The 23,654-nt window shown below is 35.9% G+C and overlaps 2 protein-coding genes across 9 annotated transcripts in view; both read left to right on the forward strand.

The window, feature by feature from the left end:
• ube2g1a (ubiquitin-conjugating enzyme E2G 1a (UBC7 homolog, yeast)) overlaps nucleotides 1–9,824 on the forward strand; it is a 215,238-nt gene extending 205,414 nt beyond the window's left edge. For 5 of the 7 annotated variants that reach the window (XM_073949894.1, XM_073949890.1, XM_073949892.1 and 2 more), the window contains 5 exons: nucleotides 4,999–5,101; nucleotides 5,510–5,607; nucleotides 6,238–6,416; nucleotides 6,516–6,639; nucleotides 8,321–9,823. In XM_073949894.1, the coding sequence (XP_073805995.1) occupies nucleotides 5,574–5,607; nucleotides 6,238–6,416; nucleotides 6,516–6,602 (300 nt within the window). In that variant the 5' untranslated portion in view covers nucleotides 4,999–5,101; nucleotides 5,510–5,573 and the 3' untranslated portion in view covers nucleotides 6,603–6,639; nucleotides 8,321–9,823. 7 annotated transcript variants of the gene reach the window in all.
• Nucleotides 9,825–11,014: 1,190 nt separating this feature from the next.
• Nucleotides 11,015–23,654, forward strand: part of ankfy1 (ankyrin repeat and FYVE domain containing 1) — a 34,544-nt gene continuing 21,904 nt past the window's right edge. The window contains exons 1-6 of one of the 2 annotated variants that reach the window (XM_005171905.6): nucleotides 11,015–11,047; nucleotides 13,490–13,694; nucleotides 16,936–17,054; nucleotides 18,347–18,482; nucleotides 22,232–22,355; nucleotides 23,496–23,645. In XM_005171905.6, coding sequence (XP_005171962.1) covers nucleotides 11,038–11,047; nucleotides 13,490–13,694; nucleotides 16,936–17,054; nucleotides 18,347–18,482; nucleotides 22,232–22,355; nucleotides 23,496–23,645 — 744 coding nt within the window. In that variant the 5' untranslated portion in view covers nucleotides 11,015–11,037. Of the gene's footprint in view, nucleotides 11,048–13,479; nucleotides 13,695–16,935; nucleotides 17,055–18,346; nucleotides 18,483–22,231; nucleotides 22,356–23,495; nucleotides 23,646–23,654 lie in introns of those variants that run through there. The other variant, NM_001102672.1, reaches the window with a different exon arrangement.

Consider the following 23,654-nt stretch of genomic DNA (forward strand, 5'->3'; position numbering starts at 1 on the left):
TATTCAACCACAGTAAAGACTAAATAAGACAAAAAAAATCATGTTTAAGGTCTTTATTGTGCAGTTTCTCTGACAAGATGTACACTGCAGGTCAGATATTTGGGGATATTATGATTTGTCAGGGTTTTTGAAAGTCTTTGCTGTTCATTGATAATGTAATTGATGTAAAATGTAAGAAATTGTATTTATTTCTGTAATTCGAAACATTGTCACTCCAGTCTTCTTGAATTATTTTGGTCTTCAATCATTACTACTGGTTCTCATTTTATCAGTTCAGAACTAAATGTTTCTGCTAATTTTAGTGGATATTTTAACTTAAAAAAAAAACACACACACATACACACACACACACACACACACACACACAATTGAACTGAAGTATAATGTTTTGAAACCTAAATATATTTACTGTCACATGTAATTAATTTAATGTATCTGTGAAAATGATTTGAATTGTGCTCTTACTCTTGTACTCTTAATATACGACTGTTTCCATAAAAATAAATGAACATTGATAACAATCAGAAAAAAAATATATTCAGCAGCAAATCAGCCTATCAGATTGATCCCTGAAAGATAATGCAACACTGGAAACAAGTAATAACAGCAGACATTTCTGCATTGACTTTGAATTAGTCAATTGACTTTTGTTTGAAAGTCAAATTGAGAAGTTGTTTTAACTAAAAACTGCATTTCAAAGTTTTTATTTTTATTTTACTTTTGTCCTGATGAGCAAAAGAGACGTCTTTCGAAAAAAAATGTTTTCAAATAAAATGTTTTTATCACGCTAGTAAGAAATACACAACCAAGACGTTAAAGTGTCATGAACGGTTATGAGAGCTGTGTGTAAGTGGATGATTCTCATAAGGATCGCCTCTATCACACATTTTGACTTTTATTATTACGCTGTACTGTCTCCTAGTGGTTGAATGACACTGTACTGTCCTCAACAATCAATTTTCTCTAATAAAAATGGCACTTGCGAAAAGAAAAAGCAATAATAAATGTATGATTACAGATTTTCGCTATAACGAGACAATTGATTAGACTCACCTACAACGTCACTAAAGTGATAACATAATTAATCTCGCAGTCAATGCCATCGCCGTTTGTTAAAAAACAAGCATATTTGTTTCTGACATGCGCGAATCCTCCGCCCATAAGTACCCTGGAGCACACTCTCGCCGCGGCCTCGCGGAGAGCAGAGCGCATGCGCATACCGCATCAGAATGTTGAGCAAAACGGACTAGAACAGAGACGGGAAGACGCGCAAGCAAATTCAAACATATTTTTTCTCCTTGTCGAGGTGAACGTCTGTCGACCTAGAATATAACTTATAAAAACATGACGGAGCCCCAGTCAGCACTGTTACTCAGGAGACAGCTAGCAGGTAATATTTGAAGGCTGTTGGCGAAGGCAGGCTAACAAACCGGTGAACGTTTTAGCCAGCCAGTACACCCGAGACGGAGCATTTTAGCCGTTAGCCGCTAGTTTAGCCGCTAACAAGCGCTGTGTTTATCATACAGCATTAGTTAGCATGTTAGCAGCTAAAATAGCCGGCTAAAGGCAAGCCCCGTCGTCTTTTGTTATTTTAAAATGCTAGTTTTGTACTACTCTTGCTAAAATATCAACATGAGAGTTTTTCTAACATAATTAAAACAACAATACGCGCACGTTTGTTTAGTGTTATTCGGTTTATTCATGTCAACATAAGTGTCAGTCACTTTTTTCCGTATCACACCGGCGGGGCCGCTCTCGATCGGCTACCCCCGTGTTTTGACATCTGTGTCCGGACGCAGTTTCCGCAAGAGAACCAGTCATCTTATAAATGGAGGAAAAGTCTGTCATTGGTCCAATTTCTGCTCACTGTCTTATCGTTGTCCGTCAAACCAATAGTATTATCGCACGGTTTAAAGGTGAGATTTATAAGCCGTATATTGTGTGCCATTACCCCGCATCGGGTTGATCAAATCCCTTTGTTTTTCTAGGCTGGCTAGCAGGCTAAAGCTAACAAATTGATGGCTGCTGTTTGATCACCAGCTCACCGGTACAGCGAGAACTGGAGACCCATAGTCTCTGTCACCATAGACCTGTGCGGGAAATTGGCTCTTATTAGAGTCGTTATGAGTGTTTCCTATTGTTCTATGCCCAGCACACACACACTGAGCAATATGATCCGCGAGTGTCAGCTTTACTGAGCTCAACCAGAGGAGGATTTCTCCACTGGGCCCCATTTGCGCAGTGCAGCCAGTGAAGTGAGTTAGTTATAGGGGTCAAACTAGGCAGATTACCTGAGTTTGGGGGTCTGATGAGATCAATTAAAAAGCAAAACAACAGATCTGCTACATGACAGCTGTCTCTTTGCCACAGACAGCTCAAGCAACCCCATCCCCCCAAATTACTCATCTTACACACACATAAAAGCAACTCGCTTGTTTCTTTCCAAGGGTCGCAGGGTGAGCGGCACCCCGGGCCTGTCATGGCGTCAGGTTCTGCAGAGGCCCTGCGCTTGATTGACTGATTCAGGGGGTCAGGGGCTGTTTTGGTTGTCTCCTTTCAGAAGAACCAGCATGGTGAACTCATCAGCCTTGATCTAAACTCAGTGAACCCTTCGTGAGAACAAAAGCCTCACAACGTTCATTAATGTTGGCCCGTAAAAGATACGGGCCAGGAAAATGCGGGCACAACTTGTGTGATGTTAATGCCATGTGTAGAGAGGTTTTTTTTAGAAATCACTCAAAAATTACCTTTAATTTTTTACCCACCCCAAGCTATTAAACATGTTTTGAGACTTTAAGTTGAAAAAAAATTAAGGTTTTGGGTAAAAACATTGCAGCGTCTACTAGAGCCGTGTGATTAATCGAAATCTAATTGCAGTCACCATTTGAAATGTTGCGATTAGCTAATCACAAGAGGCTGTAATATGAAGATATATTTGTATATTTTTAATTCATTTATTTCCCGTCCAGAGCAAACGCGTGACTGCGTTTTTGTGACAGTCTTACTAGACAAATTAGTGAGCACAATTGAGTGATGAGTGTCTTGCTAAAAAGTCAATTGAAAGTATTGCCAGGGACACTCAATTTAGTAGCAAGCAACAGCATAGTACAACTGCAGAGTTGTTTCAGACATGTTAGTTTGCTGAGTGTTTTTTTTTTATTATTTATTATTATTGTTTGTATAGTACGCTACACTATCTCGCTAACTTAAGTTGAACTTGTTTACAGAAAGTTAAGGTCATTTGATTTACTGTTCTATCTTTGCATACTGTTTCATCTTTTTGTTTACTTTTTGTCCTGGGAGAGAGGTTGGCTTTTCTAGAGAAAAATTTGTGTTTAATTTCTAAATATTTAAAAATAAATTTGATTAAGTAAGTTAATATCTTTTCTGTTTCTTTTTTTTTTTTTAAATAACGCTCACTGCATTTTTCCTGAAAATTTAATACAACTACCAAATGGTTTAGTTGAACCCTGTTCACTAGCATTAGATGAAGAGTTGTTTCCTTTTCCCCAAAACCTTGGCTGAAGAAAGTCAGTCATACACTGGTTGAATGGACTGCAGGATAGTAAATAAATTATGTATTTTTTTGCCTTCAGATAATGTTCTGTTATTAAAAGCACTACTGTTATGTCACTTTATGCGCATGCTTTTGTAACTTGTGGGTTTTCTTTGCCTGTCAAGCTTTTTAACATACATTGACAGGAAATTCTCTGAAAGTGATTCCAATGATATTGTATATCTGTGGTGTTATTGTTAAATCTGCTGTGTGGACATCTCTCTTCTAATTGAATTTGAAGGGTTGGTAAACCTTTCTAGTAGTGGCTGTCATCCATTCTTGGTTTGAACAGCCCTTTATGCTATTTGTGTGATTGTTGCTTAGGGCTGGTCGATATGGCAAAACTGCAATCTTGATAATTATTTTGCATATTGAATGATAACGATGTATATTGCGATACCAGTTGTTAATGCTTCCAGATTTAAAAGAGTATTCCAGCAATGACTGAAGCCACAAAAATTAGAGGGTCTATTAAATGGCATAGCATATTTTCAGCCGATACTTTTTCAGTGGCAGAAAATTTTGGGACATCTCTAACATCAACACACTTTTAGATTCTCGTTGTTGCACATTTCTGTTGTGTGATTGGCTCTTAGATCAATATAGAGTAAAAAGTCCAAAGCTTATCATTGTTATTGACACAAACTTCATCGCAATTTGATATAATACAGTTTATTGGCCCAGCCCTAGTGTTGCTATAATAACACTTCAGCACTCTTATATTGGAAGTAGGTTTGTTGAAAATACAATTGAGTCATTTAATAACCATCAGATAGTGGTAAAAAGGTGGCTTTGACAGAAGAGACTCTTCATATGAATGCCAGACTGTCTTAGTGATTCATGTGCAAAAATGACACATCCATATGACTGGATAACCCAACTGTCATCTTGTTTATGACTACAAGGTGGTCATGCAGTCAACCTCCAGATATTCTGTTGTGCTCCTTCTTGCAAACACACAGAAGTTCAGAGTATCTGAACAAACAGACAGGCGTTCTGTGACTAAAGAGTCGCTCAGCTGATCTGATAACAGACAGGCAAATTGGTCATTTCTTGTCTGAAATGTTGCCCAGATGTAGGTCTAACTATCAGAACTCATGTGAAGGCATGTATGCACCTACTGCCCTGAAATGCCCCAATTTGCCCTTTGAGTAGTTCCATGCAATTGTCAACCAAAGTTTTCACCAAAATAGCCAAAAGTATGATCACATTCATAAACCTCATGTTTATTTTCCTCATTTAAAATATGTTTACAGATTGATATTTTCTGAGCCCATGACACTGTGGTTGGTTGTTTTGTAAAATATAAACCGATGTTTCAATATAATATTAACTCATACTTTCTCTGTGAATTTGTTTTACGTTTTTACTGCAAATGTCACATCTATAACACTTTTCTGTACAAAGTGGCTAATTTGTACCTTGATGTCTCTTCCTGACAGAACTGAATAAAAATCCTGTGGAAGGTTTCTCAGCCGGTTTGATAGATGATAATGACCTCTACAGATGGGAAGTACTAATAATTGGTCCTCCTGATACACTCTAGTAAGTCTTTTTGTTGTTTTATAAAATGTTATGTTGTGTGACACCTCACCAAAATTAAATTATTATCAATCAGCTAAAGAATTAGATGATGCAAAATGTAAATTGACATTATTTACTTGTGTAGAGCTACAGTATAGGTATTCTCACAATCTAAGATGGGTCAGGTCAAGTTTATTTCTTGATCTTATACAATCTACAATGCGCCAAAGCTTTATTACATGGTAATACACAGTGTATCAGGCAGGTAGCAGTGCAGTTGTAGTATTAAGTCATGATGCAATGGGAAATTAACTGAATAAGTTTATGTATTTGTTGTGATGCCATACTGAATCAATTTAAGCTGTTGCCTTTCATTTAAAGGTTGTTCAATCACAGTATTATAAGCCTTTTATATTTTTCTGTTTACAGTGAGGGTGGTGTCTTTAAAGCCCATCTTACATTTCCCAAAGACTATCCTCTCAGGCCTCCTAAAATGAAGTTCATTACAGAAATATGGCATCCAAATGGTAAGTTTGCCTCCTAGGGTCTTTTAAATATTTAATATATTTTAATTATTTATACTTTTTTACTATTTTGTCAGCCATACATTTAATATCGTTGAATAAATACACAATTTTTTGTGTTTTTTTTTTTTTAGTTGGTTGGAGGGATGGGTTGCAGATTTCCAAAAAAAATCAAATATGAATTGTTCTTATAAATCCTTTTGAATCTCTGGCTGATATGGAAACTGTTTCGAATTTACACTGACAGACTTCGTTATAAATTCATCCGCATGCAGGTTTTTGTTTGTTGATTCCATTTGCAGCATTGTGGATATTTTTGATCCACTTAGGAAATATCTAATAATCTGCCAAACCTAAATACTGACATGCTCTTTATTAGGCTAATAATGACATGAGTTTTTTTTTTTTTTTGTCATTTTGTACAACATTTTAAGTTCTATATGTTTCTGAAACATTTACATTTTATTATTTGCTAGCTATTATAGTCATGTAATAATCCTTCAGCCACAATACTTATCTTTATATAATATTACTATGTTAATTAAATGATCATCATCAGCAAACAAAAATGGTTAATGTGGTATATAATCCACATTAAAATCTCATGTCCTGTCTCTGTATTGTTCTGCACAGTTGACAAGAATGGTGATGTTTGTATTTCGATATTGCACGAACCCGGGGAGGATAAATATGGCTATGAGAAACCAGAAGAGCGCTGGCTCCCCATCCATACTGTAGAGACCATCATGATTAGCGTCATCTCTATGCTAGCAGACCCCAATGGAGACTCCCCTGCCAATGTTGATGCAGCAGTAAGTATAACGTTAACTTGTAAAACCAGATATGATTGCATGTTGGCAGAAGATCTTTACTTCATGTGTTAATTCATTTTTATCTGTTCAACATTTCAGAAAGAGTGGAGGGAAGACAGACATGGTGAATTCAAAAGAAAAGTTGCCCGCTGTGTAAGAAAGAGCCAAGAGACTGCCTTCGAGTGATATACATCTAGCAGCTTGTAGCTTCACTATTTTCAGGGTAAGCAAGTGGACTTTTGGCATCTTATTTGACTGCCAATGTCTTGTGAACTTTTTTTTTTTATTTCCTCAACATGTCTGAAACAAACTGAACATTCATCGTCCAAGAAAAAGTTTATTCACACTCATTGTTTTTTTTAATCTGTGACTATTTCTTATTTTTATATTTAAAAGGGGAAACACACTTTAAAGTTGTTAACTGCATATGTTTGCGCACTATATAAATAGTCAAAGTATTACAGTTTTTGCTGAATTGTAAAATATTAAAATCATACAATTGCCATACTGCCCCACCTTCCTATACAGCTCTAATCCTCTCCAAGCAGGACTTTTTGTCAGACTTTGCAGAGATCTGTTGTGGTAATGTCAACCTGTTAGAACAGGTTCATGAAACTTGTTTAAAGTAGAGGTTCAGATCTAAAGATTATTAGGTAACAACAGTGGCTCTGTTGTCTGCTTAGCCTTTTATTGGTAGTCTTTTAGGGGCCGGTCACACCAAATGTGCTTTTCAGTTCCGTAAACGCAAGGTGCACCACACTGCCTTTTGCTTACTTGAGAAAAGAGCAGTGCGCTAGGCTGGATATGTTCTTTATGTTGCTAGACGACCACTCTATCAATGGTCTTCAGGCTGGAGCGCAAGTTTGCTTTTGGACAAATGCAGGGTGCGTAAAAAGCATGCAATATGCTTACTGCCAATAGAAAACTTTTTTTTTTTTTTTTTTAAGTGCATCTCGCCACAAAAAATGTTTAGTGTGGTAGTCATCTTTTAAGACTTGTTTATAGATGGTCAGTTTATTTGTATGCTCATCAAAGCTCACAAACCAGTAGTGTTGTTAAATTCTATCAAGTATGTTAAAAAACTTTTCTGTTTTAATTTGTTTTAAAATTGTTTGGCAAAGCTGAATATTCAGTAGCCATTAGTCCTGTTTTTAGTGTCACATGATTTTTCCGAAATCCATTCTAATATACTGATTTACAATAGGGAACTCCTATCAGGATGCTCATTACCCTATACTGATATGACAGCTGTTTGCATTAATTTTCAGTGAACTATGTGTTGCTGCTCCATCTGAAAGCACGTGGAAATACTTTATTTAAGACTATGTTTTTAGTTTTATTAGTTTCTGTTTCTTGTATCCAATATGTGACTAACAACAAAAACAAACAAAAATGATGACCCCCCCCCCCCCCCCCCCCCCCCCCCCCCCCCCAAATGATTCGCATAGGCTACACATAAATTGGGCCGAGAAGCTAGTCTGCTTGTGGAAAGCTTCCATTCCAATCATGGAAACTGGTTCTTGTGTTTTACATTGTCATATTTTGATTGGTTTTTGCGATTGGCTACATTTTGTAATCATTATCAGCTGATCAATAGGAGCTTTCTAATTGTTCAAAAGCGTTTAAAAGAACAGCATTGATTTAAAACTTTTTTACTGTAACTTTTGTTTAATCTTATGCATGATGAATAGAAGTGTTGATTCTTTTCAAACTTTTGATGGCTTTAGGCTTTTGAACCAGCGTGTGCTTTTAAGTTGTGTTTCTAGAGAATAAAATCTAAGCTGAAGCTGAAATGTATCTGTCGCTTGTTTTGACAGGCGACAGGCCCAAATCAATTGAAATAAACGTGGTGATTGTTCTGACATTTGAACCCTCTCTAATATCGCTGTTGGTGTCTTTTACAGGTCTCCAGTTGAGAAACAACATGGCACTGTTTTCTTGCACTCTACCACCCTATTGCTGGACTGGTTTTCATTGAATGTTGGCAGTAACAGACTGGCATTAATAGGCTGCAATAGAACATAAGGCCATCACCGATGCTGACAGAACACACCAAGCAAGTGCCAACAAAAAAAGAGAAAAATACAACTTCAAAACAATTACGCTTTTTTTTTTTTCTTTTTTTTTCTTTTTTTTTTTTCAAGTTTATGAACTGATACAACTTTTCAGGAAGAGATTGTAAAGATGTGTACATAGCACAGACATAAGAACCGGATAATATATAATAACTTGTTCCTATCCATCCAGCAAGACTTAGTACCAAATAAAAATAGCAGTTCTGTAGTTAGAGTGTGACATCATGTAAAGTTTCTCGAAGAGTCTAGTTCATCTCCCCCTCCTGCCACCTCACAGGTGCGACTGCCTGTCGGTTTGAACAAAAGTCTGCTTTGGCTATTCTCACTCCTTGCGGTTTAAGGTGGCGAAGGCAGGGGTAAGCTATGGTTAGGATTCAAAGCATGCACGTGATGTTGGACAGCTTTCTCACTCGGGACACTTCAGGTAAAAATAGCTGTAAAGCACGGTCATTTTCTTAAGAATTAGGGGTCATGAAGGTCCTTCTCTGATTTGGTTTTTAAATAGGGTGGGTGGGGGTTGCTCTTACTTTGGATGACTGCTTTCTGAGTGTCAGATTCTCACCTTTGCTTTTTTTTTTTTTTTGTCCATTTGAGGCGGGGAGGAAATGGCAAGGAAACCCATCAGATGTGATTTTCTTCTTTTTCCTGCATGTTTTAAGTTTTTCTTTCCTGTTTTTTTTTTTTTTTTTCAAAAGTGCCTCCAATTTAAATCGCTTGGCTCATTACATGCCCTGCATCAAATGGGAGCTAAAGGGAGGAACGTGATTTAAAAACTGCTCAACATCCTCTCAAGCTTGTGTGAATGTGTGAGGTTTATTTTTCTTCATAACCTTCTTACCAGCATTCTGGATTCTTTTGGTGTAGCAATAACTCTGCTTTGCCCACTTTGTGCGGACATCTCAAATTGGACATTCATGTAAGATTTCTAGTAAAGATTCTCCCCTTTATCAGAGCAGTTTTTTTCATGCTTGACATCTTTTGTGTGGTTTCTTTGATAGGTTTCTTAGCCATGCTTTAAATGTAGATTTCTTGCAGACGTTTTCTGGGATTTCAGATGTGTGTTTAAGGGAGATTGAGTAAAATTGTCATGAAGAGGCGTGTGTGTGCGTGTGAATGTGTGTGTGTGTGTGTGTGTGTGTGTGTGTGTGTGCATGCCTGTGTCCCACTCTCTTCCCACAATCTTTAGTTCTCTGGTTAATTTTATTCTGGCTCTGACAGACTACTGCATTTCTTTTGCCTAATGTACAAAGACAAAATACCGATGTATATTTTTCATGTTATGGAAATTGTCACCTCTAGTAAGTTCTTCTAAAATATAATTTTTTTCCAATACTTTGAGTGTGGTGTCTGTGTTCAGTTCAGTGTTACCACAAACACATTCATATGCATTCATTTATATCAGCATAACTATAAATGTATGCTGTTGATTAGAAATATTCTCATGAAAATGTACATTTTGGATAAACCTCTGGTGATGAAGTGTATCAATGATTCTGAAACATAAACCCTGCTATTTTAGTAGTTTTATAGCAGTATTTTTGTGGTTTTAGTAGCTTATTTGTAATTTTTATGGCTTATTTGGTTTTAGTTGTTATAGTTGGTGTTTTTATACACTTTTTTTTATTTACAGTAGATGTATACACTAAAACCCAACAGTCAACTTAATCAAATGAAATGAGTGTAGTTAACTCAGTTTACTGAGTTATTTGTACTCATTTGAAAAGAGTTTTGAACTCTGTGTTAAGGGTAATGAGAATTAAATACCTCATTAAATTAAAAATATTAAATAATGGAGTAAGTTCACAGTACTCGTATAGATAAGTTTATTAACTCAAATGGTTTGTAGCAACCGGTTTCCTTAAATAGTTTGAGTTGCTTTAACTTATTGGGTTTTACAGTACTCTGTTGGTTTGAGTTCTCTTCATTTATTGGGTTTTACTGTGCTCAAATCGCTTCGTTTACTCAAATGGATCAAGTTCACAGTACTCATGAGGACTCGTTTTTTAACTAAAATGGTTCTTGCTATTGGTTTCCTCGAATGGTTGAAGTTAACTTTTTGGTTTTACATTGCATTACCTGACTTGATTATTTCACTTGCTTATCCAGTTTTTATTTCTAATAGAACGAAATTTCAGAAAACATTTTTTCCTCTAACAATAACACGAATTAGGACAATGTGAATTTAAAAGCAATCCCAAGAAAACAATCAGATTAATCAAAGAAACAACAATGATCGCATATAGGTATATTGAGGTTTTTAAATACATTAACACACTAAAGCTTATTTTAGAAAGGGTTTTGGGGATATTCGCCAAATAAGGCATCATAGAACAATTTTGATGAACCAGATTGGCTGTATACTTAGATAATAGCAATATTAACGACACCATGTGTTTGTTGATATTGTTGGTAATGTAAGATTAATAAAATCTGTAATTTACAAACGCAAAGCATCTTGAGCAGTTCCCGCACGCTCCTCCCAAATCAAAACCTTCCTCCCAGCTTGCGCGCTCTCGCGATATTAGGCGACGAGCCACGGATCCAACATGGCGGAAGGTATGAGAATGGTTTCTTTCTTATTTTTCACGCCCTTTCTGTTTAACACTTGTAGCTGTTACTTATTTGCGCAAATGGCATGCATAATGCTACCTTAAATTGTTATCGGCACAACCAGTTGTCAATAAGTATTGCACAACCCTCAAACGGGATAGATGCTTTCTTAGGGCTTTTTCTCTTGCTAGCTGGTGGCAAGTCAGGTGGTGGGCTGGGCGGTGGTAGTAATAATTCGCCGGGTGATTTGAGCTCGCATGTAAAGAAATATCAGCTAAATACGCTTTCTAACGATGTTTGCGGTTGCATTTATTGCAGGGATATGATTTAATAAGGAAAATTGTCGATTAAAAACACTGTCGGTCTGTATTTTCAGTTTGGGTTTGCTTTCAAAGTCATTTCAAACCAGCAAATTGTCTGTTAAGTCTTTTGTTTTGGTCTTCATCAGCCATACGTTATGTGAAATTCGCGATGCTGAAATTACTATTTAATCAGAGTATCACGCTGATGTCATAAAATGTTTAAATTGTATGTAAGTGGAAGTAAAGTTAATAAATTATGTTTTTGTGAGCAAATACTCTACACCTGTGCTGTTTGTTTTCATATTTGTATATGTTCACTGTAAAACACCGCACAGTAAGCGGTTGTGACCGTTACATTTATCAGTTCACATGTGACATCCTCCTCCTTTATCTTCCTATAACAGGCTGTAAAGTCACAATAAATTTAAAGGACACTTCTTTAAAACATCGTTTTAGAAGACAAAAGAGCACCACAATTTTACCTGAACGACAAAACAGTCATGCGCTTACACGGTTAATTATTGTTTATCATGTTGTCAAAGCTGTACCTCTTTCTGTGGTATTAAACTAATGGAGCCGATTATGCTGTATCGTTTAGACATATTCAGGATTCTTTTATTATTATTATTCACCTAAAATCATTATATAATTCCTGCTTTTGGGTGATGCAAGCATATTATTGTTCCACAGTGTTTCCTGTCAGCTGATTGGCTCATGAGCTTTTTAAATACTTTATGGGACCTATTTGGAGGACTCAAGTTGTTGATTGCTCGGGAAACTGGATTCTTGAATCTAGGCTAAAGGCAAATGGCTCACATATTAAACTGAAAGTATGCTAATCCTTTGCTTACACCACACACAGGCTTTAATGCTGCGTCTAGACTTTACTTTTAACAAAACTTTAAAAGGAAAATTCACCAAAAATGAAATCTACTCATATATTTGTCTTCCACTTGTTCCAAACCTGCGTGAGTTTCCTCATGTTGATCCCAAAGGAAGATATTTTGTAGAAGGTATATTGTAGAAATTAGGTAGCCATTTCTTTTTACACCAATAGTATTCATCATTATAGTAAACAATTCTAGTTACAGTTTTCCAACATTCTTAAAAATGTCTTGTTTTGTATAAAAATACAGAACCAAAACAAAAAGTACTCAGGGGTAGCCTAAATTATCTGTCGGTGCTCTTTGGGTAAGGGATTCATCAAAATAAACAGCAAAAATCAGTCCAAGGCACTCGAAAAATGTGGAAAAAAAATTAAAAAGGCTTTATTTACATGGCTAATACTTAAAAAACCTACGCTTTTCGGCAAAGAGCTGCCTTCGTCAGGGTAAACGTGTAGGGTTTTTAAGGATTAGCCATGCGAATAAAGGCATTTAAAAAATTTTTTACACTTTTTCCAAGTGCTTTGGACTGATTTTTGCTGTTTATGTCTTGTTTTGTGGTCAATTAAAAGAGATATAAAAGGTTTAGAAGCATTTGAGGGTGAGGAGGATATGGTGAAGGTTGTAATTACTCCTTTATAACAATATATACCAGGTGTAGATTGGCTTGCTGTTTTGTAATTAGCAGCATTTGAAGCGTTTCTTGATGTCAAATAGTAAGACATTTCCAGATCTGCTCCCTCGACAACTGAGCATATATGGAGCAAAGTGTAGCCGCAGCCTTCTGGAGAGAGAGCCACAGAAATAAATTCAGGGAAAAGAGGAAGGAAGCGGCCGTGTTGGAATGTAGGCTAAGCTGTGAAATCCTCTAATAACAGATCCCATGCAATTAGCACACTGAAGATGGCCAGTTTGAAGTTGTTATTTTGAAGTTTGAGCGATCCAGAGGGAGCGCTTGTGGTTCTGATGAATCGGAGGACGTTGAAAGTGTTTTTACTTTTTGTAATGTGGAAAAAGCTTTGCTCATATGTCATAGGATCACTTCTCTTGCTGTGAGCATACTCAGGAAGTCTGTCTGTGTCAGGGGTTTTACATGACATGCCTGTATTTTTGCCTCTTCTCTCTGTTCTTTGAGTAAATGTAATCGCATTTCCTCTTCCCTTTTGCTTTGCCCATCACTTTTCTTTTCACGTGCCCTTATTTTCCTTCATTCCTTTCGCTCCACTGCTCTCTTTGCCACTGTTTGTCCATCATGCGCACAGAGGAGGTGCAGAAACTGCAGAAGCACCTTGCTCTGCTGAGGCAAGAGTATGTGAAGATGCAGCAGAAACTGGTGGAGACGGAGAGGCGCTGCTCTGTTTTGGCTGCTCAGGCTTCTGTACCCGGCTCCTCCTCTCAGGCCAGTGACTCCTTCATCAGTCGCCTGCTGGCCATCGTCTCTGACCTCTATCAGCAGGAGCAGTACAGGTGAGAAGCACACATGCTGATAGATGGCGCTGGATGAACTGTTTTACTGTAGTATAGGGGTAAACATACTATTAGTCCCCCACATTTGTTCAGAATGTCATGTTTACAGATGAAAGAAACAAGATCATAAATGAATCAAAGATAGTTTTGGGTGAACGAACTTATTATTGGGATATATTGTCATATTTAACTTTGACAAGACGGATGTTGGGATTGTCCCTTTTTCACTTTATCGTGAGGTATTTATTTATTTTATTAATTTATTTTGACACCATTACACTGGACAACCAAATGCATTTGTTCATCGATACACTAGATATCGCATATGGACCCTTAGTATGCGTCAGTAGCGCTGCCACATTTGCACGTTTGCAGAGTTTTGTCCTAGGACAAGAGTCATTCAACAGCACTTGTCAAGACTAACGTCAATCTGAAGATGCTGGACTTTTGTGCTGTGTACGGGTTTAGTAATGAGCAAACAAAGAAAACAACACACAAAAGCTTTTTTACGTTTTTGTATGTTACAAACTTTGTAGGTTGCAAACCTTTGGGCTAAACAAGGCACGTTACTGGTGATGAATATACAGCCATCAACTCGCTCTAAATACTAGGTTTATGCTAGAGATTGTAGAATACAATCAGCAAACAAAGTAGATGACTTAAGACAAGACGCTGCGGTGCAAGAAACTTGTATTATTGTGGGCTAAGTAAACTATTAGTTCATAACAGATTCATTCACAAACGAATCGCTCCCTCCCTTAGAATGAGAAGTGAAAGCAGGAGAGGGGGTGTGTTTCAGGTCAAATTTAAATGGACATGGATTAGATCTTATAGCGGGGAATTAAAAGCAAAACCTTCATTGTAGCATATTTTTAAACGCAACACTGACGACCTATGTCTCCAAACAAATCTTCTTCTTCCACTTGTTTTAATTACAGTTGGCAACACAATGTAATGTCTTGCTGCCGTCAGAACACTGTAACAGGTAAAAACAGTTTCGAAGCTGCATATTGATGAATTTGCATCTCATACACAATAGAGCATGCTGATTGGCAGTCTGGAAAGACTTGGAAGTCTTTCTCATGAATTAATGCTGAAAGCTCAAAGACCTCATGTTGTACTGGCCAGTACAGAAATCCAGTCTACATGCTGGAATTCACGCAATGGTCCAATTGATGTGTCATAGCTTCAAAATTTCTTTTAAAACAGGAAGAATGAATTTGCTCAAAATAACATAAAAACAACCAGTTGTCAAGTTTTTTTTAAATTATGCGTCCAAATAGTGTTTTTAACAGCGTGGGACACATATTTGACTATTTTAAAAACCGTGTTTTGGTGTTTTGTGACCCTTTGACAAGGAGGGAGGATAATACATTTCCATGCACACAAACACATGCTCTTTGTCGGCAATGCCCGTGCGGTCACTTATCCATTAATGTAGAAAAGTGATGTTAAATTATAATTAAAAAAAAAATGTTTGCTTGCTGACCACCGGAAAAACTCCCGATCATAGATATACGTGTATATGTGTATCTCTGGCTCTGGATGGCCAATCCTCCACTGTACCTTGGTCCGACGTTAATTTCAAAGTAGCGCTACCCTGTACTAAAATGGCGGCTCTATTGACGCATTCCTTCCAATAGACAACAATATGCGACATCTAATGTAAATATTTATGGCATTTAAGTGTTTTAGCAGACTTGCTGATTCTCAACACCTGTCCACGGGAGGCTTGACCTAAAATGAAAATAAAATACTGTAGATACATATGATATGCACTATTATATAAATCAAAACGCATTATGAACACATAAGCATTATAATATTTACGTAAAATTGCTGTACGGCAAAAGCAAAGGCGGCATAATCAACAAGCTTATATATTTGTGTATTTATAAATATTTATATTACTTTCTAATTTTAGTCTAGCAGGTAAATCTATCCACAATTTGATTCCCTTAACAGTGAAAACAGATTGACTAAAAGAGGTTGTACACTTTGGAACAAGACAGTCACCATTTAGCAGTTGCTCGTGTGACTCTGTGAGAGGTTTGATGCCTACGGATTAGTACATCCACTTGAAACGCTCCTGAAATGAGAAAATAAATGTAGGGTGGTGCATGATTTGGTTCATTGGTAACCGATTGGGTCGTTGGAAGATGGTGGTTGCTAACAAAATTTTGAAAGTTTGAGGAGAGAAACAAGACACGTCCTAAAGACATTTCATGTGACCAGAAGTGGGGGAAAAAAACGTTATTTCTAGGGTATAGACTAGAGAGATGGTTATGATATTTGATGTAAGATTCTAAGGGCAAATGAATTTTTGCTAAATAATGAAGTGAGCATATATAATTTATAGCAAGCACTGCTATGTACATTTAAAATTAAGTAGAGTACATTTTGATTTCATTCCGACTTTAAGACCTCAAGTTTTGCAAAATTTAAAGCACTTTTTACCCAATAAAAAGACATTAACTATAGTAAAGTAGTTTTATTTCAATAGAAATCAATAATGCCAAGTAATCTATACTTGATATATAATAGCAAATGATGTTCTTATTAAAAAAATAATTAAATGTTTTGTGCAAATATAATATTTTTATGATGGTATTTATTGTATTTTTGAGTTGATGGCATGGCTATATAAAAATGGTATGTAAACTTTTTTGCAAAGATCTTCTAAAATACTACAGTATGTTGAATCTTCCCATTCTTCCTATTAAAACTACAATATTCAAAAATATTTTTGAATTTTTTGATAGGGGGTGATGCTTGGATGTACGTAACTGTCAAGTTTTTAAAGACAAGGGAAGAAATATGATCGCAGTTTAGATTAGCAGTTTTGCAAAAATTATATATATGTATGACTTTATTTATGGCTAGACCTGATATGAATTTCCTGCTTCCACCTGCTGCCTCTGATTTGCAGTTTCATTTAGCTACTAAGTGCAATAAAGCCAGCTAAAATAATTTGAATATGTCTGCTTGGTCTGTAAAGTTAGGAAGTTGTATTGGAGGTGTATTTCATTATATTGCACCATGTGCTTGCGAGGTTACAGAATGATCCATCAGAGATTTGAGCTCAGACTGTTGTCTCGGATCTGACCTCACCAAGACCAATGCATAATATATAAGATCTAGTCCAGTGCCTTAAAAGATAGAGTAACTGATGACTGCATATTTCACTGGGATGCCGTGTCCTTCGATCAGTGTTTTTATGTTTTTTTTTTTCTTCTTCCAGTGATCTAAAGGTGAAGATTGGAGACCAGAGGCTCAGTGCTCATAAATTTGTACTGGCTGCTCGCAGTGAAATCTGGAGTTTAGCTAACCTGGCTTCCACCTCAGAACTGGACCTCTCAGGTAACAATTAGGCCTGTCTTGATATCTATGTTTTGTTCTACAATATATTGCACCAAAATATATTGCGAAACTATATTATTTTCATTTTAAGGACATTTTATGTCACTCATTAAATCATGCCAGAATGACAATACAATATTATCACTTGACAAAGAACACATAATATTTTATTCTTAAGATAATTTCATTTAATCATAGTCATTTTAACAATGTCATAGTTAGGCATTGGAATCAGAATGTGAAAATGCATATCCTAAATAAATAATAATTAATGTAACAGAAAAGTGCAAGGTAAAATGTAACAGAGGCTGCAATATCTGCTTCCAGATCTATTTTCAGTTGCCAGACACCCACATGAAAGTATACTACAGTAATTTATAGTAAATACCATAGTGTTTTTTAACCATACTGACACTAACACCTCCAATAGAGATAGAGAGGTTGCGCAATTAGCTAAAATGTTGCTAGAATAGTTTTTTTATGTATAGGCGATATATATTGCATCACCAAAATATTATTGAGGTCATTTCCATGTGTTGTGCGATAATTCAGTATATTGATTATTGAGACAGACCTAGTTATAATGGCTTTGCTGTTTTCTACTACTTGTGATGTAGAATATCAATCACATTTTTTCAAAATGTTTACAGCAGGTCAAACTTGTATTTGTGGGTTGGAAAAAAATAATTTGCATTGCTGTAAAAGTATTTTTTATTTATTTGAGAAAAAATGTATAAATAATATTTAAAAATGTTCTAAAAATGTATTTTAGCAGCTCTTACTCCACAGCAAAGCCTTTAAATATTAATATAATTATAAAATGCTGACATTATAGTCACACTCACTGTAGCCAACAAAAAACTATAAACAAAATATACCACTTAGAAATTCTTAGTTTCTCTGGATTTGCAATTCATAATTATGTTTGAGATGTAGTTCTGATAAATCAACATGCTATAATCTAAAGAATAAAATGACAGTTGATCAACATTCTAATGATGTTTTTCCAGAATCAGTGTTTCAGAAATGTTTATACTCCTTAAAGTATCAATGGAAGAATCGAGAAAGCAAAGCTTTTAGTCCACTAATTTCAATTGCAACAAATGACAGCATTTGGCATGTGTTATTTTGAGAACAATTATAATTTTCTGCAAAAAGTGGTCTTAAATTTATCACAGCTGTAAATACATATAATAGTCAAACTTAAGTAAATTTATTTGTGAAACTGTAACTAGCGATGTGTATTCTTAAAATACTCAAGTGTGTTTCTCATGTTTACCTGTGTTTCCTAGATGCCAAACCAGAGGTGGCGATGGCAATGCTGCGCTGGACATACACGGATGATCTGGAGTTGAATGGGAATGATGGCTTTCTCATTGACCTGATGAAGTTAGCCAACCGCTTCCAGCTCCATCTCTTGCGAGAAAGGTAGGAACGAACTCTTTAAAATAACTGACTCTCTCGACTTAATTTCATTTCATTGTTATTCACCAACAAAAAACAAATTGATGGTCTCAAACTCAATTGCTGGACGGCCGCAGCTCTGCAGAGTTTAGCTCCAACCAGCTCCAACTCACAACTGCTTAATAGTCAATTTTAGTCTTGAATACCTTGATTAGTTGGATCAGCTGTGTTTGATTAGGGTTGGAGCAAAACTGTGCCAATCTGCGGCCCTCCAGGAATCCAGTTTAAGACCTATGATGTAAATGTTTTTATTGATTACTCGTCTTTTAAGGATATCAAATACAGAGTTATCCGCAGAGCTTTGCTGATGTTTGATAGTGATTTTTTTTGCATTTGCATAATACCACCGGTTGAGTCATATTCATCAAACTGAGTAGACATTTCCCTGAAAGCATGTGCTCTTTTACCTGGCATTTGCTTGAAAGAGGCTTATGGTTGAACAGGAGAGTTACGCTGATGCCTCATCATCAGCGCACACTTGAGTTAAGTACCTAATCTTCTCTTTTCAAATCGCTTTGGATAAAAACAGCTGACTAATGGCAAGCAAACAGCCTTTGTGTTTGGTGCGTTTACATTAATGATCAGTTTTTATTGTTCAGTACTGAGAATATAGAACTGAAATAAAATAATAAAGAACCAAACATGCATGTGTCTTATGTTACTTGGAATTTGTTTTGGACCTACTAGCTGTTTACAGGGTTTACTTGGAATGTAGGAAATGAATTTAAAATATTTATTTTTAATCTCATGTTTGTAAAAGGAAGAAAAGGCAAATGCTCAGAAGTCTGAACTCAAGCTTCCATTTTAATATGAAGTGAATTTTAAAAAAAAATAGCAAAAAAGAAAAAGTCCCAATTACGAACTGCATGGTGAAGTTGTTAGAGTGGCTCACTTTAGTATGGGTAACCTTGTAACCAGCCGTAAACAGGCAAACATAATGGCTGTTTCTCAATTCAAAGAACGCAGAGAACAGACTTGTGTTCTTGTGAAGACCGGTCTTGCCAAGTTACCTCTGAAGTACGCACTCAGGAGACTGCGAGAACAGAGAACGTGTCCTGTGAGAAATAAGATGCTGTGTACTTCGCAAGTTTTTTCCTCAAGTCTGCATCCGTGCCTCCTCTATAATATCAAGAACACATCCAGGAACATCATGCGTCCTCCGTTCTTGCGGTCTTGAGTTTTGGAACTGAACTTTGGCAGTTGATGATGACTTTACGCGAGAACACGAGGATGCGTGATTGCTGAAAAATGCATATTAAGAAACAGCAAATGAGATAGTCATGCGTGTGTAATCCTTGCTTCTAGTTTATTTGGCAAATGCAATTTCATCTCCATTGTTCACTTTAACTTGTTACTTATGCATTACTTCAAAATGCCCATTAATGAATGTGATGGAAACCCAGGTTATTGTATGATAATTACTTCATTGTTGTTATTAATATGCTTCTAGCTTGTTATTTGCTTGGAAACAGTTCTTTTAACGTTAATTAGGGATGCACAGATACCATTTTTTTTGGATCCGATACTGTACGTTTTTTTTTTTTTTTTTTTTTTAACATAACAGTTTCTATAACTCTGGTGATAAACTCAAATTATATATCTTATATCTTCATTTGTAAAAATAACAGACCGATAGGCCTACTGTATATGACAGACGGCACAATCTAACTAAAAACATGGTGCTTGCTATAAACTATAGGCTACATGATTTGAGCATTCATTGTGACATTGATATAATCTGTTGTGGTCCAGCCTATGATTTTTTTTTTTTTATATTAAGATTTTTCTATGAAATCTATAATAGGCTACCACTAAGGATCCCAATCGTTGGTTTAATAACCAGCCTTTTAGCAAAGCCTGATATTTTCCTGCAGGTTTTGAAGCAGACTAAACGAAACCAGCTGAGGTTAGTTTTGCTTCATAAACATTACCTCTCCTAAACTCGCTGCGAGTGAGATAGGGAAGCTGAAAACATTTTTGAAACAAATTTTGTTTGGTATAATTTGTTGGGTATTTTCATTTTTTTTTTTTTTGTTGGTTAGTTATCTACAGAATAAACATGAATATTTGAGGTGAAGTTTAAAACAAGGTACGCTTATGCTTCAGTACACAAACTGACAAACAAGTCTGCTAAATAAAATATTAATAAAATTACTGTGAAATATTCACAGTTTCAGAGTAGCCTATATTAGGCTAAATAATTTTCTGTTAACCCTCTCAGGCTCAAATTAAGTTTTAGAAACAGGAAAAATCTGATATTTGGGGAAAATTATCATATGGGGTAGTACAATAGAATCCTGACTTTTTTAGAGAGACCTGCACATGCAAGGCGTTCTGGGATGTTGCAGATTTGCAACATTGGCTCTGTGTAGTAATTAGACACTGACGACTGAATATGAAATGAACAATAACTTTTTATATACAACTTTTCAAACAATGTAACAAATTGCTTTTCTGTGGCAGAACAACAACAAAAACAATATGGGATCCAAATCCAATATCTCAAATCCTCATTGAGTAGGTCATGTTTCCAAGTCACTTTGACATGTGGTACTCCAAGAAACAGTTTTTGTCTTTTGTGTCATCTGGTGTGCAAGTGAGGAAACGGTTTGTTGCTAATGGACAACCAAGTCCTGCAGTGGTACTTCTGAGTAAAAAAACTCATAAAATATGTATCTGGAGTATTAAGTAATTTTAACTGTTGCAAATCTGCAACGCCTGCCTTGAGAGGGTTATTGACAATTCATATTGGGCCCATTAGTTTCACTTTTAATAATTTAATCAACCACTTTGACCACAATGAGCCAGGCTTTACAAACTATTTGCAGCACTTAAAGTATTCCTCTCGGAAGAATAAACTCAGTTGGAAGGATAAGGAAACAGAACTTATTGTGAAACAATTTTTAATGGAGTGGCGCATGGCGCATCTGCACAGCCGAATGCGTGAATGAAGTGCTTGATGCATCACTGAGACACACCGCACAGCCCTCTGGTATCCACGGACACTTCATAAACAGCAGCACTAAGGAAAAAAATAAGTGCATTGTGGATCTGTCCAATGTATTATTGAGCCTTGTGTAATTTAAAGTTTCAGTTAGGCCTACTTTGTGTGTGCAGAGTAGGTAATAACCCTCTCTACTCCAGTGTTGCGAATATGATCTACTACCAATTGAACTAAACCCCACTGAATATCTTTGAAATGTTTTTGAACAAAATCTCAGGTTAACCATTGCTGCATTTAAAAAGTAAATGTATAATAATAATGAAAAGCTCTTATACTGTACAATAGTCTGATTTAAAATAACTCTTAAATATTTCGGCATGATTACAATTGAAGCTTATTCCTGAATCTAAATTTGCTCTTGGCTTCAATGTCATTTTTACTTTGCTTTTTCAATACATTTAATTCATCTTTGCTAAAAATTAAGCAATTAAATTTTTTAAAAGATGTTTCTGCTCCTGAAATTTGAAATGCTTGTGTATACAAAAAAAGTCTACGGTCTTTCATGTAGATTGTGAAATATGGACACCAGGATGTTATTAATCTATATAATGAAATATAAAAGTATATAATATTAAGGTTAGGTGTAAATGGTAAGTAATACTTTAAGTCGTTTGAAATAATCAATTTATTAAGCACATCTAATTAGTTTCAACACTAATCTTGTTGTTTCATATGCACAGTGAGATGTAAATGTGTTTTTTAAATGCAGATGTGAGAAAGGAGTGATGTCATCAGTGAACGTTAGGAACTGCATCAGGTTTTATCAGACAGCCGAAGAGCTGGACGCCGCAACATTGATGAACTATTGCGGAGAGATTATTGCCAGTCACTGGGTAAGTCAGAAGTAAAGAGTCATCATTATCATCTTTCTTCTTTTTTTAAGATCGATCAGATTTGGAAATTGTTTTAGAGATGCAAAAGTCTTGCTTTTTCATATCGTTTTTCAATAGTTCACTTATAATACTCATAATAATACAGTTCTAGGCATCATTTTAACATTGTTGCATTAATTACTGATTAATAAATCCACTTCCTCGCATGGAGAAATGGCTTTTGTCCATTTCATGTTCACCATTCAACGGCAGCAGGATTTTGTTGCTCTCGCTGAAGTTTGGGGTATTCTTTATGACTCCTTGTAAATCTCCACAAGGTGTAATGATTGATTCTCAAGGTTATGTTTATGACCAGGATGGTAAAGGAAATCTTGTGATAGTTTTACAGGCTCTTTCTCATCTGAGTGAACCAAACGCATCAATATGGGCTCAGCAAACCTTGAGCAAGACCTTGAAAAAGACCACAGGGAGCCTCTGATTTGAATAACTAGTCATAAATCAAGCCACCTGCTGTTTTAAAGGAGATTGCTGGGGTTTAGACTGTGTATTCGTATAAATGAGAGGATTGTTTTGTTGTTTTTGTTGTTGTTGTTGTTGTTTGCTTGATTTTTTTTAAATTATGGGGTGATAAAAGGATTCACAAAATCCAATCTGGATAAAAAATGTCCCCAAAAAAGATGTGAACTTTAAATTGATCCAATGTTCATAGTTGTTTATGGATGCACATTTAATTTAATATAACATTACATCTATATTTAAACACAAAAACGGATATAGCAACATGTTGGAAAAGAAAGTCTAGTAACAGTTTAAATAGCAGTCCTCACTATTAACCAGTGGCTTATTACCTGACTTTATAATTACAAATAATTCAGCATTCAGATTTTAGTGTGCATTTCTAATCATTTCTACCCAATGCCTAAACCCAACTACAACCTTAACTATTAATAAGCAACAACTTAGGAGTTTGAGCTAAAAGTCATAGTTAATGGTTTGTGAATAGTGAAAATTGTACCATAAATAAAGGGACTTCATTTCTTATAAACAATAATCTTGGGAATTACATTGATAGATGTTTGCTTGTTTTACCCATTCATCTTCCGTATCTAAATAAGTTGCTTATTTTACCCTCTCAAACAGGATGATCTGCGGAAAGAGGACTTCAGTACCATGGATGCTCAACTTCTCTATAAGATGATCAAATCTAAAACCGAGTACCCTCTTCACAAAGCTATTAAAGTAGAGCGAGAAGATGTGGTCTTCCTTTATCTAATAGAGATGGATGCCCAGGTAAGAAAT

The sequence above is a fragment of the Danio rerio genome, chromosome 5 (genome assembly GCF_049306965.1).
Source record: "Danio rerio strain Tuebingen ecotype United States chromosome 5, GRCz12tu, whole genome shotgun sequence".
NCBI classification, from domain to species: domain Eukaryota; kingdom Metazoa; phylum Chordata; class Actinopteri; order Cypriniformes; family Danionidae; genus Danio; species Danio rerio.